Source organism: Corvus kubaryi, unplaced genomic scaffold (genome assembly GCF_017639235.1).
Source record: "Corvus kubaryi isolate FWS band 111438036 unplaced genomic scaffold, C.kubaryi_AGA036_p1.0 37397, whole genome shotgun sequence".
NCBI lineage: Eukaryota > Metazoa > Chordata > Aves > Passeriformes > Corvidae > Corvus > Corvus kubaryi.
Window position 1 is genome coordinate 12378780 of NW_024581136.1, and position 14226 is coordinate 12393005.

At 57.0% G+C, this 14226-nt stretch overlaps 2 protein-coding genes across 6 annotated transcripts in view; both read left to right on the top strand.

Annotated features, from left to right (window-relative positions):
• Nucleotides 1-9504, top strand: part of DIS3L2 (DIS3 like 3'-5' exoribonuclease 2) — a 184646-nt gene extending 175142 nt beyond the window's left edge. For all 3 annotated transcript variants that reach the window (XM_042041857.1, XM_042041858.1, XM_042041860.1), the window contains exons 17-22: nt 677-763; nt 4700-4847; nt 4957-5087; nt 5316-5420; nt 6122-6223; nt 8974-9504. In XM_042041857.1, coding sequence (XP_041897791.1) covers nt 677-763; nt 4700-4847; nt 4957-5087; nt 5316-5420; nt 6122-6223; nt 8974-9072 — 672 coding nt within the window. In that variant the 3' untranslated portion in view covers nt 9073-9504. The remainder of the gene's footprint in view (nt 1-676; nt 764-4699; nt 4848-4956; nt 5088-5315; nt 5421-6121; nt 6224-8973) is intronic.
• A 92-nt stretch (nt 9505-9596) lies between these two features.
• On the top strand, nt 9597-13916 carry LOC121670915 (intestinal-type alkaline phosphatase-like). Of its 3 annotated transcripts, none has more exons than XM_042041865.1 (10): nt 9597-10762; nt 11258-11374; nt 11545-11910; nt 12010-12182; nt 12256-12390; nt 12470-12539; nt 12654-12788; nt 12903-13094; nt 13237-13353; nt 13630-13916. In XM_042041865.1, exons 1-10 carry the CDS (start codon nt 10663-10665, stop codon nt 13914-13916), a joined length of 1692 nt encoding a protein of 563 aa, XP_041897799.1. In that variant the 5' UTR covers nt 9597-10662. The 3 variants fall into 3 exon arrangements, with proteins under 3 accessions (XP_041897799.1, XP_041897798.1, XP_041897797.1); XM_042041864.1 differs by having other exon boundaries at nt 10674-11374; nt 11545-11660; nt 11736-11910; XM_042041863.1 differs by having other exon boundaries at nt 10674-11374.
• Nucleotides 13917-14226: the final 310 nt, after the last annotated feature.

Genomic DNA, 14226 nt, shown 5'->3' on the forward strand with positions numbered 1-14226 from the left:
AGAAGTATCCAACCACTCCTCTGCTGAGTGTGTCCTGAGGCTGAACTCCAGCTGAATAGCACAGCGCAGGTTCCAGGATTTTCTTTACTCACCGCAACTGGACTGTGGATAATCCTCTGTTAATCCCATCCCCGCTGGCCTCCTGCACGCCCCTCCATCAGCTGGGACTGCTTTCCCCATTTGCTGGCTGTGCCCAGCCTATGTCAGCAGATGCAAGGCTGCTCACTCAGCTCTTCTCCTGTACTTTGAACCCTCCAGCCCTTCCTCACTGCTAGCCCCAGGCAGTGACCTCCCATATCCATGTCTCCCCAGAGTCCCATTAGTCCCTGTGCTGAAGCTCTCAGAAGCTGGATGGGAGCCAGGCACAGGTCAGGAGAGAGTTTACGGGCTCTCTCTCACGCTGCACAACTGGGGACAGAGCCAGCAGTCCCCATGCCCCAGGTGCTCCCTGCCATTGACCCCCAGAGGAGAGCCGGTGCTCAGGACCGTGTGTGCAGTCCTACTTGGGCTGCTGGGCAAAGCCCAATTTCATGTGCACCTTTTGGCTTACAAGGGGATTTGCAGGAAAAAGGGGAATTTGGCTTTGACAGGCTGCTGTTAGCACCAGTGAGATCTGCCTGGGTCCCTTTACCACCATAACATGCCAACACTGAATGCTCTCTCTTTTCTCCTCCAGAAAAGCTTAAGTGAAACATTTGGTGCTGACCAATATTCCAGAGCAAGGAAAGAAGTGCTGACTTACATGTTCTCCAGGCCCATGCAGGTGAGAACAGCGCTGTGCTGTCGGCCATGTCTGCTTGTAGCTTTTCTGCTGTGGCTCCATCTTCAGTTCTCACCCCTTCTGCGTTACCAAGCTGGTTGTTGCACACAGAGGGAGTGAATGAACACTGAACGTGGTGTTCCAGAGCTGCCAGCGGCTTCGTCCAGTGCCTCCAGCCCTGTGCAGCTGGCCGTGGGAGTATCCCTTGAGCAACAAAGCTTCACTGGGTGGCAAGGTCAGGCTGAGTCTTTCCTCACTGCTTACAGTGTCCCTGTTGGGATATTTCACCCTTGAAGTTGTCTGAGGGCTGTTAGGAGACTCACAAGGACCCTGTGAGGAGCTGGTGGTGAGCTCCATGGTTCGTGTTTGTGCCATTCCTTCACATTGTGATATCCCAACTGGTCCAAAGAAGGAATTAAGAGTAGGGGTGTGGAACTGGCCATAAGCACAGTCTGGTACCTGCTCTTGGAAGCAGGAAAGTTCTGGAAACCCTTCGGTCTCCCTCCAGCCCAGGTGGCTTTCTTTGACAGTCTCTGCAATGGAGACTTGTGCTGCTCACACCAGTTGTCATGTTTGGTGCATTTGTAGCTCAGGACACTTATTTGGGTGTTTATCACCATCAAAAAAAGTTCTTGTGAGGCATCACCTGCATTTGCAGCTAGGCACAGCACAACGTCTTCTGAGGAAAGTCCTACCCAATAGGGAGAAGGGGCACATTCCTGAAATTATCTCTCTGCTGTGGCCTGCTTATCACTGCAGGAATGAATCATCTTCCCAACGTCACTCATTTGACTGTCACTCTTCTAATTAGCTTATTTGCTTCATTTACTCATTAGCAGTTGCCTGAAGTCCTGCTTCTGGGACTTAATGCTTGTTTGCAACTGGGACTGGGGTATGAGGCCATTTAGTAAATCACCCCCTCATGTGTGTCCAGCTCAGGAGGGCTGCTTTGTAAAGAGCAGGGAGTGTCCTCTGGAGCTGGATGTGTTGTCCCAGATCCCGTGTCCTGCTTTGGGTTATCCTGGTCTCATCTCTCACATCCTCCTTTTCTGGCGGAAGGTGCACTGGTGACACAAATTCCTTTGAGTCCCTCTCTGGTCATGCTGACTGTGGCACAAGCCTGGGCTTTGCCAGTAGCAGTACGTGAAACAAGCCTGGCTGCTGGCCAGGGTGGATGAGCAAGGAGAAAGTAACTGGGTTCTGCAGTGGCACCAAGGGGGACATGGGCTTTTGGGGACCCACTGGCTTGCTGAGATCTTGCCTTTGTGGTGTCCTGAGACTGTGGTTGGAGAAGTGGTGGGAGTGCCTTCAGATACCTCACAGTGGCTCTCATTAAGGTTTAGCCCTGTGAATACATGTTAGATCATTACATGAAAGAGGTATCAAGGTTTTGGGGATGAAGTCTTCTGCAGAGTACACACCAGACAAAGAGGCGCTTTTAAAGGAGATATTCCATGAGACATTATTTTGGCAGGATCTAGCCTCATTCCATCATCAGAAGACAAAGGTGCCTGTGTGTTCAGGTGTGCTGTGCAGTCCACTCATATGTGGCAAACCTGTTGCCTGGCACACTCCCATTATAGGCAAACCCCCTCGGAAAGGGGCAAACAGCTTCCAGGAGGAATGAGCTTTCCCTGTGAGGAGTATATTTTTTGCTGTCTGCCACCAGCATGAGAGCAGATGGGAGAATCAGCCCCATCCTGCTGGATGTTGCAGTCCCTCATGGGGCAGAGGACAGATTTGAGTGTTGGCAGCTGCAGAGCACAGCCACTGAGGGGCCCAGGCCGGTGGCGAGGGCTGGGCCATTGCCCTGACAGATGGTGCAGCGAGCCCGTCTGGTCGGGGCAGTGGGAAGTCACCTGTATCCCTGCATACGTCCCAGCTCCCAGTGATAAAGCTGATGTTTCAGGGACAAGGCTGCAGCTAAATCAGCCTAAACAACCTGTCCACAGGTTTAACCCCTGGTCGTGCCAAGTCTGTGTCTTCCCTCTTCACTGCGTACTGGTGGTCAAGACATCAGCCTCTTGGAGGAGGAGGGAATTGGGAAGCAACTGGTAATGCGTGTGCCTGAGGGAATGCCTGGATTGGCATGCCAGGAGCCTTGTAACAGATGAAGGAGCAGCGACACACCATTTTTCAGGGGCTCAGTCACTCGGGGATTCAATCTGTCCGTGAGAGCAAAGCTGCCCCTGGTTGGCTGGGGCTGATTTATTTCCTGTCTCCTCGCAGTTCTCCAGGGATTGCAGCAAACCCTGGGGATTTGAGACCACTTGTGAGTCAAATCTGTTAATGAGAAAACATCTGCTTCATGCCAGGCTGATGTCACCGGGTTGTGCTGTCACGGTGGAGAGGACGGGTGTCAGATATGTGTCAGGCGGGGCTCCCTGCAGGGTGTAACCCTTCCGTGGCCTAGGGGAGTATTTTTCTTGTGATACCCAAGCTGCTGCAAATGTCAGTGAGGGTCATAAGCTGCCAAAAGGGTGTCCAAAATGGTGCTGGACCCCACAATGGCCAGCACATCCATCAAGACAAAGTGCTCCAGGCAACAGCAAGCAGCAAAGGGCCTTCAGCATCTTTTCTAATTTTAAACAAGGTGGGGCATAACTTGAAACACTGCTAGGCATAGGGCAGGGATGGGCCCTTCCCAGTGTCTTTCTCAGAGCACTTTGACTGGTGCTCTGCTTTCTGAGTGCCTGGCATTGTAGGGACCTTCCTCCCTTCTGCCCAGAAGCCTGGCACAAATGCCTGGAAGCTCCCTGTGGTTTCATGCTGTCTGTCAGCACAAGGGCACTCATCCCCTCCTGCAGCAGCCTCTGGAGCTCAGCATGTCTCCCTGCCCAGCCGCATTCGGTGGGAGCCGAGCTAATTGAGTGGAGACCGTACTTCGTGGAGTCCATCAGAAACAATTTAATTCTGGGTTGTGGAAATTGGCAGCCACCACAGCTCCTATCCCAGCTCTTAGGTCTCATAATAAGACTGGGACTGATGCTGCTTTTTTTAACCTGCTCTATTTACTTGCCCGGATCAGTGCGTTGCTGCTCAGCAGGAGCTGGCTGCACCACTGGCCTGGAGAGCGGAGGATACAGCTGCCCAAACCAAGGATCCCAGGACGACTCTGTAATCAGAGCTGGCTACTCCTGTTTTTTTTAAATCACTTGCTCTTATTTTTAAATGGGTTCATTCAATCGCCACTGTGCTGTGACCCCGCCGCCACCCCCCTGACCTGCAGAGCCTCCCCTCCCCGCCTGGGCTCGGCCCCCGGTGTTTTCCCAGCCCTGAGAGCTGGTGTTTCACAGATGTGAAAATAAAAGCTGTAACCTGTGGGATGACACAGGAGAGGTTCCTGCTGAAGAGGCTGCTGAGCAGTGGTGCCGCTGTTGCCCTGGTGTTGGTTTAGATGGGCAGTTCAGCCACTTGGCTCCCCAGCTGTCACGGTGGGATGGAGCAGCAGGGATCACAGCAGGGCTCTCTCTTCCTCCTTGGAAGCCACTCATCCCAGCTCCCAGTGCTCTCCAAGCATGCACAATGAGTGTGTAAAGCCTGCAGCCAGACCCAGAACCAAAGAGCCAGCATGGGAGCTGCTCTGTGAGGCCCCTTGGTGGGAGAACATCTCAGCTGGACTCTCCCCTGGAAGATGGGAGGATGGCAAATGAGCCCCAGGGCCTGAGCAGAAGCAGGAAGCTGCTTAGACCCATGGGTGATGTGAAAGTTGATGCAGTCCTTGGGGCCAGGCAGGGACAGCTGGCAGTCAGAGCTCTCTTTTATTCCGTGCTCAGTTTCTGCAGTGCCTGCCTCGTCCCTGCACAGCTCAAACTGAGCAGCAGACAGGACATCATCAAAGGGCCATTGGCTGCTGGCACTGTGTCCACAGAGCCAGACCCCTCCAGCGTCACGGCACCACCCTTGCTCACACCTCCCCTCGTTTCTCCCCCCCTTCAGATGGCTCTCTACTTCTGCACCGGTGTCCTGGAGGACGAGACCCTTTTTCACCACTACGCCCTGAATGTGCCGTTCTACACTCACTTCACCTCTCCCATCCGCCGCTACGCCGACATCATCGTGCACCGCCTGCTCTCCGCCTCGCTCGGTGTGTGCTGCTCCCCTGCATGGGCTGGGCACTGGGGGACAGGGGCCATGGCATGGCTCTGTAGCAGGAGAGCACATGGGCATGTCATTGTCACTCGTCCCCTTTGCAGGTGCCAGAGCTCCCCTCAAGATGGAGAAAGAGGCCATCCAAAAGCAGGCAGATCACTGCAATGACCGGAAGATGGCTTCCAAGAGGGTGCAGGAGCTCAGCGCTGACCTCTTCTTCTCCGTCTTTGTCAGGGTAAGACCCGAGGCTATCTTCTCCCGAGGCATCTCTGGATTTCTCTGGGAAGGCCCAGCCTAGATGCCACTGGGAAGGGGGCTGTGTCTGCCCACTTGGCTTTAGGAAAGACAGACAGTGAGAGGACACACTCAGCAACCACCACTGCTGGATTCCAGGACCTGGAGACACTGTTTGGGGATTGCTGGATGAGAGCTACTGTGTAGTGACAGCCCTGTCTCTTGACAGGAATGTGGTCCTCTGGAGTCAGAAGCCATGGTGATGGGTGTCCTGAGCAAGGCTTTTGATGTCCTGGTGCTGAAGTTTGGAGTCCAGAAGCGCATCTACTGCAATGTAAGTACCTTACCAGTGTGAGACAGTACCAACACTGCCTTGCCAGAGAGGGCTGCAGCAGCCTGGCATCACTGCAGGCAGTGGCTGTCCTGGTACCTTTTTGTGCCAGCCCTGCAACTGGCGGAGCTGTGCCCGAGCTGGGCCAGCCAGAGGGGAGGGAACCTTCCTGGAGTTTCCCTTCCATCCCTCAGCCCAGGCAGGCACAAGGGACTGGGGGGGTCTGGATCAGCCCAGTCTCTGAGGACCAGCTTCTCCCTGTGATGTGCTGGGGTTGATCTAGCCCAGGTAAAAGGGAATAAAGCCAGATTCAGAGGAACAGAGATAAGCATGGATCTGAAGCAAGGAAAGGGAGCAAGGCTGGTTTTCATTTCATTTAATCAGACAGTTTATCTGGGGCTGTGACAGCAGCGCTGTGGGCCAGCACCTGCAGTTGGTGACAGCATCCTCTCTTAATAACCTGGTTATATGGCTGGCAATGACATCTTTAAACAGGACATAGAGCGTGATATATGGGCCGGTGGTGTATCACAGCAGCCCCTGATTTACGCACTAGGCTCAGGCTCACGGGCTGCTGCATCCCAGTTGTTAAAGAGCTGCAGAGGCAGCGTGCTGGGCAAAAACAGCGTCAGCCCCATCCACAGGCAAGGTGGAGGAGGAGAGCTGCTGGGGGACATGCTCCCAACGCTCTTCCCTGCCTGCAGGCGCTGCCCTTGGTGGACTTCCGCTACCAGAAGGTGGGGAAGAAGCCAGAGCTGACACTCTTGTGGGAACCAGAGGAGCTGGAGGAGGAATCTGTGCCCCAGGTAAGACCCCCACAGCATGGAACAGGCTCACAACACCATGGGCTGGCATGGAGGCTGTTTGCAGCATGTGGATCCTGTGATGTCTGCAGGGACAGGTCCAGGAGGCAGGTCTTGCCTTGCAGGGTGACAGGTCCTGCTGTCCCTCTGTGTCCCTTTCCCAGTGAGTCCAACTTCAGCCTCAACTTCCTCTGCCATCCAGCCCAGTCCCATCCCATCGCTGCCCTCACAATCTGACCCCTCCGCAGCCTTCAGTCTCTGCCCTGCCTGCTGCGTGCCCTGCTTCCCGGTTCAGTTTCCTCCAGAAATTGAATTAACATGCTGTTTACTTCCTCCTTCTAGATCATCAATTAAGATGTTAAGTAAGATCAGGCCTAAGGCAGCTCCTGTCTAGACCCTTCCCCCCCATCCTGGTATTCTTTGCCCCTGACATAGCCTTTTCTTGGGGTTTCCATCCCTGTGGCAGGGTTGAGCCTCAATTAGGAGAAATTTTTTAAATCAGACTTCCTGAGATGCAGTGTCAAATGGTTTAACAGCATCTAGAAATCTCTCTCTTGTGTCCCTGTCATCTATTAACTTGGTAACTCAATCAAAGGGAGCAATCGCATTTGTCTGGCTTGATTAAGTGGTGCTTCTTTGCCAGCTTTTGTCTGGCATGGCTATAAAACCCCAGCTGTGTTGACTGCTGTGATCCCTGCCTGAAGGGCTGAATCCCAGCCTCTCCCTGCACCATCCCAGGGGCTCTGCACTTGAGCCCCAATTCCATCCAAGCTCAGCACATCCCATCCTTGCCCAGCTGGGGATCCTGACACAGAGTGGGCTGACCTTCCCATCTGGTGTGATCTGTGTCCTGGAGAGTCCTTCCCTTCCCAGGGTGGATGTTGTGATCAGAGCTGGATCCAACTCTGCAGACATTTCTGCAGGCCTCCCTCCCTTTGAAGCTGAGCTTTCCTGTCTCAGCTTGGCTCAGAGAAGCCCCATGGATGCAGCCCGGAATGGCCTCAGTTCCTCCTTTCCTACAGGAGCAGGGATCACTTACACTCTAGCAGGGAGCTGATGAAAAATGATGCCCCAGCATGAGCAGGGCCCATTTTGGTTAAGCAAACAGCTGGTAGAGGAAACTCCTCCACGAACCCTCCACACCTCCTAAGAAAACACCGGAGCTCTCCCATGGGATCAGGCTCTGAGAAATCTTCTGAGCCAGCAGATCCCTGAGTTTATAAATCTTCGGTCCTGGGATGAGCCAGATCCCTATGGGCCATGCTGAGCTCTGGTAGATGTCACCCCACAGCACCAAGCACCCCAGCTCCCCACCTGACCCCAGTGCTTGGCCTCTGCTTCCAGGTTTAGCTGAGCCTGGCCAGGCAGTGGGAACATCAGGGAAGGCTGTGAGTGAGAAGCTGTGCTGGGGTCTGGGCTGTTTGGCCCTGCCATGGAGGGGAGGTGTTGCCCCCATTTCTCTCTGACCTCCAGGGGATTACCAGGGCCTCAGTGGGCATTACTGAGGGGTGAAGTAAGAAGTGGATCTAAGACTCAGGGGATTTGATGTGAAATTGTGCAGTTTCATGGCAGTTCAGCAAAGGGATGAAGCAGTGGAGAATGCTGATATTCCCCCTTTGATTCCCCCAGATTGGGGGGCTGCCCCATGACCACCACCCCCTGCACTGCAGCCAGCTGGGGTGGGCAGGGGCTGGTGCTCAGTAGCCCACAGCTCTCTGGGCAGCCACTTGTGATAGGATTTTCCTGCAGGTCGCTCCTCACTGGCCACTTTGGTGCATTTAAGTCTCAATGAGATTTTCGTGTTCTGAGTGATTGATCTGGAGCAGCCAGCGCTGGATGAGCTGGGAAGTGTTGGACAAGGTTACGCCGGCAGCTCTGTGCCTGCTTCTCCTGGGGCCAGCCCTGAGCAGATGGCCCCAGCGAGCCCTGCTACACCACAGGGCTTGGGGACAGGCTCCAGCAAGCAAAGTCCCCAAATGTCTGGGCATGACCCCAGGAAAGCCCTTCCCAATGTCCCAGCCAGCCCCTTAACTGTGCCTTCAAGGACAGACCAGATCAATACTTTCCATTTCTAATCCATACAATCGCAGGAAGAGCTGGGGTCAGAGGAGCAGGGAGGTGGCAGCAGCAGCACCGTTGCTGAACAGGAGGAATTGATTTTCTGGGGTCTTCATTTCCTTGCACCTCTCATCCATTGTGCTCCCTTCCTGGGTCTCCTCTCTCTGTGGGAGCACAGGCAGATTGTTCCCTCCTTGTGGGATGCTGATGAAATGCTCAACGTCATGTGGAAAACCCTTCTGCCGCAGCCCGACGTTGGCTCTTGGCCAAGCTCCATTAAGGGATGATGTGGTTCTTTGGCTGGAGAGGGAAGGAAGGCATGGGGGGCCTTGAGGGGAGGTTGGGACCGAAAGCCAAGGGCACAAATGCCCACAATCCTTCCTAGACTGTGTGGAGAGCAAGTGGGGGCCTGATGAGGCTGGGATAAGTGAGGATGTTTTGGGAGGCTCTTTTAGGTTGATTTGGGTTCCCTGGCTGGTGTCAGAGCCCATGGTGTTGCCTTGAGGATGCTGCCTTCAGCCCCAGGAGCACCCTGGATGCCAGCAGAGCTATCTGAATCCATCCTGCCCCATTCCTTGCTTCCTTGTGGGTGCACTGGTGGAGGCAGCAAAAGCCAGCACAGCTCTAAGCAAATCTTGGTGTGATGCCAAGCTGCCTTAAAACCCTCTTTTCTCTCTTTCTCTCCCTTGCTGAAGGTGATCACCATTTTCACACTGGTGGAAGTGGTACTGACGGCAGATGGTGGCCCCCTCAAGTACAGTGCCCTGCTCAAGAGGCCAAGCTCAGACAAGTGAGAGCCCTGGCTCCGTGGGCTCCCCACTCGTGATGCTCCCTCACCTCCCAGGCCCTGCACTGGCACCCACTGGAGACAGAAGGGACCCACAAGGACTTTGGGGTTTTGAGTTTTAAAACCATTGTGGTTTTATTTGTGGTTTGGATTTTAACTCCAGCTGGGAGCGGGGCTTGAGCCTGCCCCAGGCAGAACATTTCTACTCTCGGGAATTTTTAGCTTTATGCTTTCTTAATGTTTTTTTTAAGGCAGTGGTGTCCATCCCCAGCTTCAGTGCCCGTGGTGAAGGCTGAGAGGGGATACATGTCCCCAGGAGTGGAGAGGGGCTGGCTCCACCATCCCAGGTGGGATGTGGATGCAGTGGGATGCAGCCATGGGGCTGTGCAGGAGGGTTTCTTGCAGGGTTGTGTGTCATGTAATAAAAGCCGGGTCAGCAGCTGTGTGTGGAGCTCGCACGGGTTTTATTTTGTGCCCTGCATGTTCCCCCCAGCTGGGGGATCCCAGCAGTAACTCATCTCCCAGGCAGCCCCCTGCCACTTCCCAGGCACTATGAAATCCAAGCGGCCTCACTGCCTGTCCCAGCCTCAGATATGCTTGGCCAGATGTGAAATCAGAACAGATGTTCCCAGGTCCTGATCCAGCAGGTATTCCCTCAGTCCCTCCAACTTCATGAGAAGTCCCTGTGCGTCTCCACATCATCACAGGCAGTGGTTGGTGAAGGGATTGACATCTGGCAAGAAGGAATGAATCCATTGTGCCAGGCAGGGAGGGAGCCCTGCATCACTGTGCCCCATCAGTGGTGACAGCGTGGCCCCAGCACCACCACATCAGCCCTTTGCAGGAGCTGGCCAAACCCCGAGTGCCTGGATCAGGATGGGGGATTAGGGCGGGGTACAAGACAGTTCCCAGGGGCTGGTGAAGCCATCAAGGACACCTGTAGTCTCCAGGGGTTGTGCTCCTGTAGTGTCCTTCCAGGTGGCCTGGTGCAATCACAGGTGGATGTCACCCAATGCTGGTGACATGGGGCTGTTCCCTGCCCACAGCAGGTACCCCACTGTGCAGGTGTGCTGGCATGGGCTGCCCCAGGGCACCCAGCCTGTCAGGCACCAGCCGTCCCAGGAGCTGACAGGCAGCGTGTAACTCTGTCTGCTGGGACGGACCAGAGGACACTGACACCAAAGCCAAGATGTCCACCCCCTACCCCTCAGCCCAGAGTCCCCTCCTCAGGTTTGTCTCAGGGGAAACCAGGCAAATCCAGCCTGGCCCAGCTCAGCCTGTCTGCAAAAACAGCCCTTTGCCCTGTGCCCTCCCTCCCACTCCCTGGGGTCCTGCAGGAAACCGCCCCCATGGGAGCTGGGGCCCAGAGGTGCCCTGGTCCTCAGGGACAGGCTGGAGGTCCTGCCTTGCTGGTGGGGGAAGGGATGGCCCCAGGGGGAGGGGGCTGGGGGCATTGGGAGGGCCCTTGGAGGGCTGGGAGATAGTCTGTGGTGAATGTTATCAGCCCATCGTCTCACGGGACAGGGAAGAGCCATAAAGGGCTGTCCCCTCACCCTGGACAAAGGCAGCATTCCAGGAGGGAGCCAGGGTGGGCAGCATGGGGCAGCCGCTTTCCCCTGGAACCTGCCTTCTCCTCTGCTTCCTCGCCCAGCTCTCCACTGCAGCCTCCAGTGACAGGGGACATGTGGGACAGTGGGGTAAGAGCCTCTGGTGGGGGATGCTGGGGCTGGTGTCACTTCCCTGGGGGTCTCCAGGGACCATGTCACCTCCCCATGAGATACCAGTGAAGGGGAGCCCTCACAGCCACCTCAGGGGGGTCTGAGACCACAGCCCCCCCGCCAAAGCAGGCCCTGCCCCCCATCCCTGCTGCTCCCAACCCCCATCCCTGACTTTGGATGAAGTGCCCCAATAGCCACAGCCAGCTGTAGTTACCCAGCCATTGCACACTCGCTGTGGTTGATCCTCTGGCTCCTCATCCACTGCCAAGAGGCACAAGGAACTTCCCTGCAAAACCATGCCTCAGTTTCCCCTCTGCAGGTGGTTTCTTAGCAATGCTGGGCTGCAAAAGACCATGCTGATCTCCAGGGGATTTCTGGTCCCCCATGCAGGGGGTTTACAGCAGCTCAATTCACCTTGGGTAGAGATGGCAATGCTGGACCCCTGGAGGCTCCCAGCTGTGCTCTCACCTCCAGATGCTGAGAAGACCCCGGGCTACTGGAATAAAGAGGCCAGGAGGAGGCTGGAGTTGGCCCTGGCCTTGCAGCCAGCGGCACAGCGGGCCAAAAACATCATCCTCTTCATGGGTGATGGTGAGTGCCCCGGGTCACTGCCACGCCCTGCAGCTCCCTAACAGCCGGGGAATGTGCCTGCTGAGAAGATGGGGCTGGGGCTGGGGCAAGCCCTCGGGCAGTGCCTGAGGAGGGCAGGGCTGTCCCTCATCCCGGCCCCCTGCCACCCCGTGACTCGGACATGCTCACAGGCATGGGGCTGTCCACCATGTCAGCGGCTCGGATCTACAAGGGGCAGCTGTCCGGTGGCTTGGGCGAGGAGAATGTCTTGGCCATGGAGACCTTTCCCCACATGGCCCTGGCCAAGGTGAGTGGGGCAGTGCCCGGTGGGACACTCCTGCTGCCCCTGCTTGAAACTCCACTGCACCTGTCTTGCTTCCAGACCTACACCATCGACCGGCAGGTGCCTGACAGCGCTGGCACGGGCACCGCCTACCTCTGTGGGGTGAAGGCCAACGCCAAGACTCTGGGACTGAGCGGGGCGGCCGTCTATGGAAAATGCCGCACCACCTTTGGCAATGAGGTGGACTCCATCCTGCACCGGGCCAGGCTGGCAGGTACGGGGCAGCCAGAAGCCCTGTCAGAGAGCCTGGCATGGCCATCCTGTGCTGTACAGAGCTTGATGGACTCCCTGTAAACCCTTGCCCATGCTGCAGGCAAGTCTGTGGGCATCGTGACGACCACGCGGGTGCAGCACGCGTCCCCCGGGGCAGCCTATGCGCACTCGGCCAGCCGGGGCTGGTATGCTGATGCCAACATGCCCAGGGAGGCCCTGCGGGACGGCTGCAAGGACATCGCCTACCAGCTGGTGCACAACACCGACATCAACGTGAGCTGGGGGGCGGGAGCGGGAGGGAGGGGGCACTGGGAGCACTGGGAGGGTCTGCTGAGCTCCCCGGCAGGTGATCCTGGGCGGCGGGAGGATGTACATGACCCCCAAGCAGACTCCGGACCCCGAGTACCCAGAGGACCCGGATCAAAATGGCACCAGGAAGGACGGCCGGGACTTGATTGCTGAGTGGCTGAGTGCCAAGCAGGTAGTGTGCCAGGGAAGAGGGAATGTGACTCCAGGCACAGGGTGTGTGCCATTGTCACTGGCTCAGCTCTTGCTGACAGGGTGCCCGCTATGTCTGGGACAAGAAGGGCCTGGATGCGGTTGAAGATGACTCTGTGAGCCACCTTATGGGTAGGAGCATCACTGCCTGCACCAATGGCAATCCTTCCTCCTCCTCCTCCCCTCTCTGGAGGTGTCAGCAGGGGCACAAAGCATGGCATGGACCCTCTCAACCTCCTCCCCCAGGCCTCTTTGAGCCCAAGGACATGAGGTACGAGCTGAACCGCAACACATCCACGGACCCCTCCATCGTGGAGATGACAGAAAAGGCCGTCCGCATCCTGCGCAGGAACCCCAATGGCTTCTTCCTCTTTGTGGAAGATGAGTAGCTCCAGGGGGGCACTGTGGCTGGGGCTGGGGTGGGATGTGCGTCCTGGGAGCAGGTGGCCACCCGAGGGGACTGGAGAGAGGATGATGGCCACATTCCCCGTGCAGGTGGCAGAATCGACCATGGCCACCACAGTGGCCGGGCCAAGCAGGCGCTGATGGAGGCTGTAATGCTGGACCGGGCGGTGGCACGGGCGGGCGAGCTCACCTCCCCCACTGACACTCTGACCGTGGTGACGGCCGATCACTCCCATGTCTTCACCTTTGGGGGCAGCACACCACGTGGCAACTCCATCTTCGGTGGGTCTTGGGGAGGGGCAGTGAACATCCCTCCTCCCACCTCACTCTGTTGCTGCCATGGGAGGCTGAGCTGGCCCAGGCAGGGAGCTGGGGAGAGGTACCCAGCTGGGATAGGGGGTGACAATGTCTTTCTCTGTGCCAGGGCTGGCCCCCAAGAAAGCCAAGGACAAGCGAGCTTACACCAGCATCCTCTATGGCAATGGTCCTGGCTACAGCATCCGTGACGGGGCCCGTCCAGCTGCCAGCCTCCCTGCTGCAGGTACGAGTCTGCTGGGGATGTGGCAGAGCCACAGGGTGGCTGGGGACAGATTCCCAGTGAGTCTGCTGGGGATTAGGTGGAGGCACAGGGTGGCTGGGGACAACATCCCACTGGCATGGCCACAGGGGCCACACAGGGTCCTGATGCCACTGTGAGGCTCAGGAGTCACTTGGGCAGAAATCACACTGACGCAGGAGTGATGGGAGCTGTCCCCCCACCTCTGTGACGTGTCAGGGAGCCAGACCCCCAGCCCCATTTCTTGTCTTCCCCCTGCAGAGGACAAGGACTACAGGCAGCAGGCAGCTGTGCCCTTGGAGACAGAGACTCACAGTGGGGAGGACGTGGTGGTGCTGGCCCAGGGCCCCATGGCCCACCTCTTCCACGGGGTGCAGGAGCAGCACTACATCGCCCACGCCATGGCCTACGCCGCCTGCCTCGAGCCCTATGCCACAGAGCCCGGGTGCAGGGCAGCCCGCAGGGCCTCCCATGGTACACAGTGCTCCCCACAGCCCCTGCTTGCCCTCCTGGCCCTCTGCATAGCTGCCCTCATAGTGGGAGGCTGACAGACTCTGGCTGAGTCCCAGTGTGGACAGGACCAAGGGATGCAATAAAACACAGGTTGTCTCCATCCGTCGTGCAAAGGTTCACAGTGGTGGTCACCTCCTGAGGTGCTGCCCCGTGCCTGCTTCCCCAGTTGGCTGTGGCTCCTGGTTCTCTCCTTGGACCAGCACTGGAGGCACTGGGGTGAAGGAGATGATGGAATGCGGGTGAGGGGAGGCCTTGTCCTCCCCAGCTCTGCCTGTTTGGGGCACAGTCCACAAGGGTTGGTACATTCCTGGCAAGGGCTGAGCAAGGAGCAGAGTTTTAGTCTGC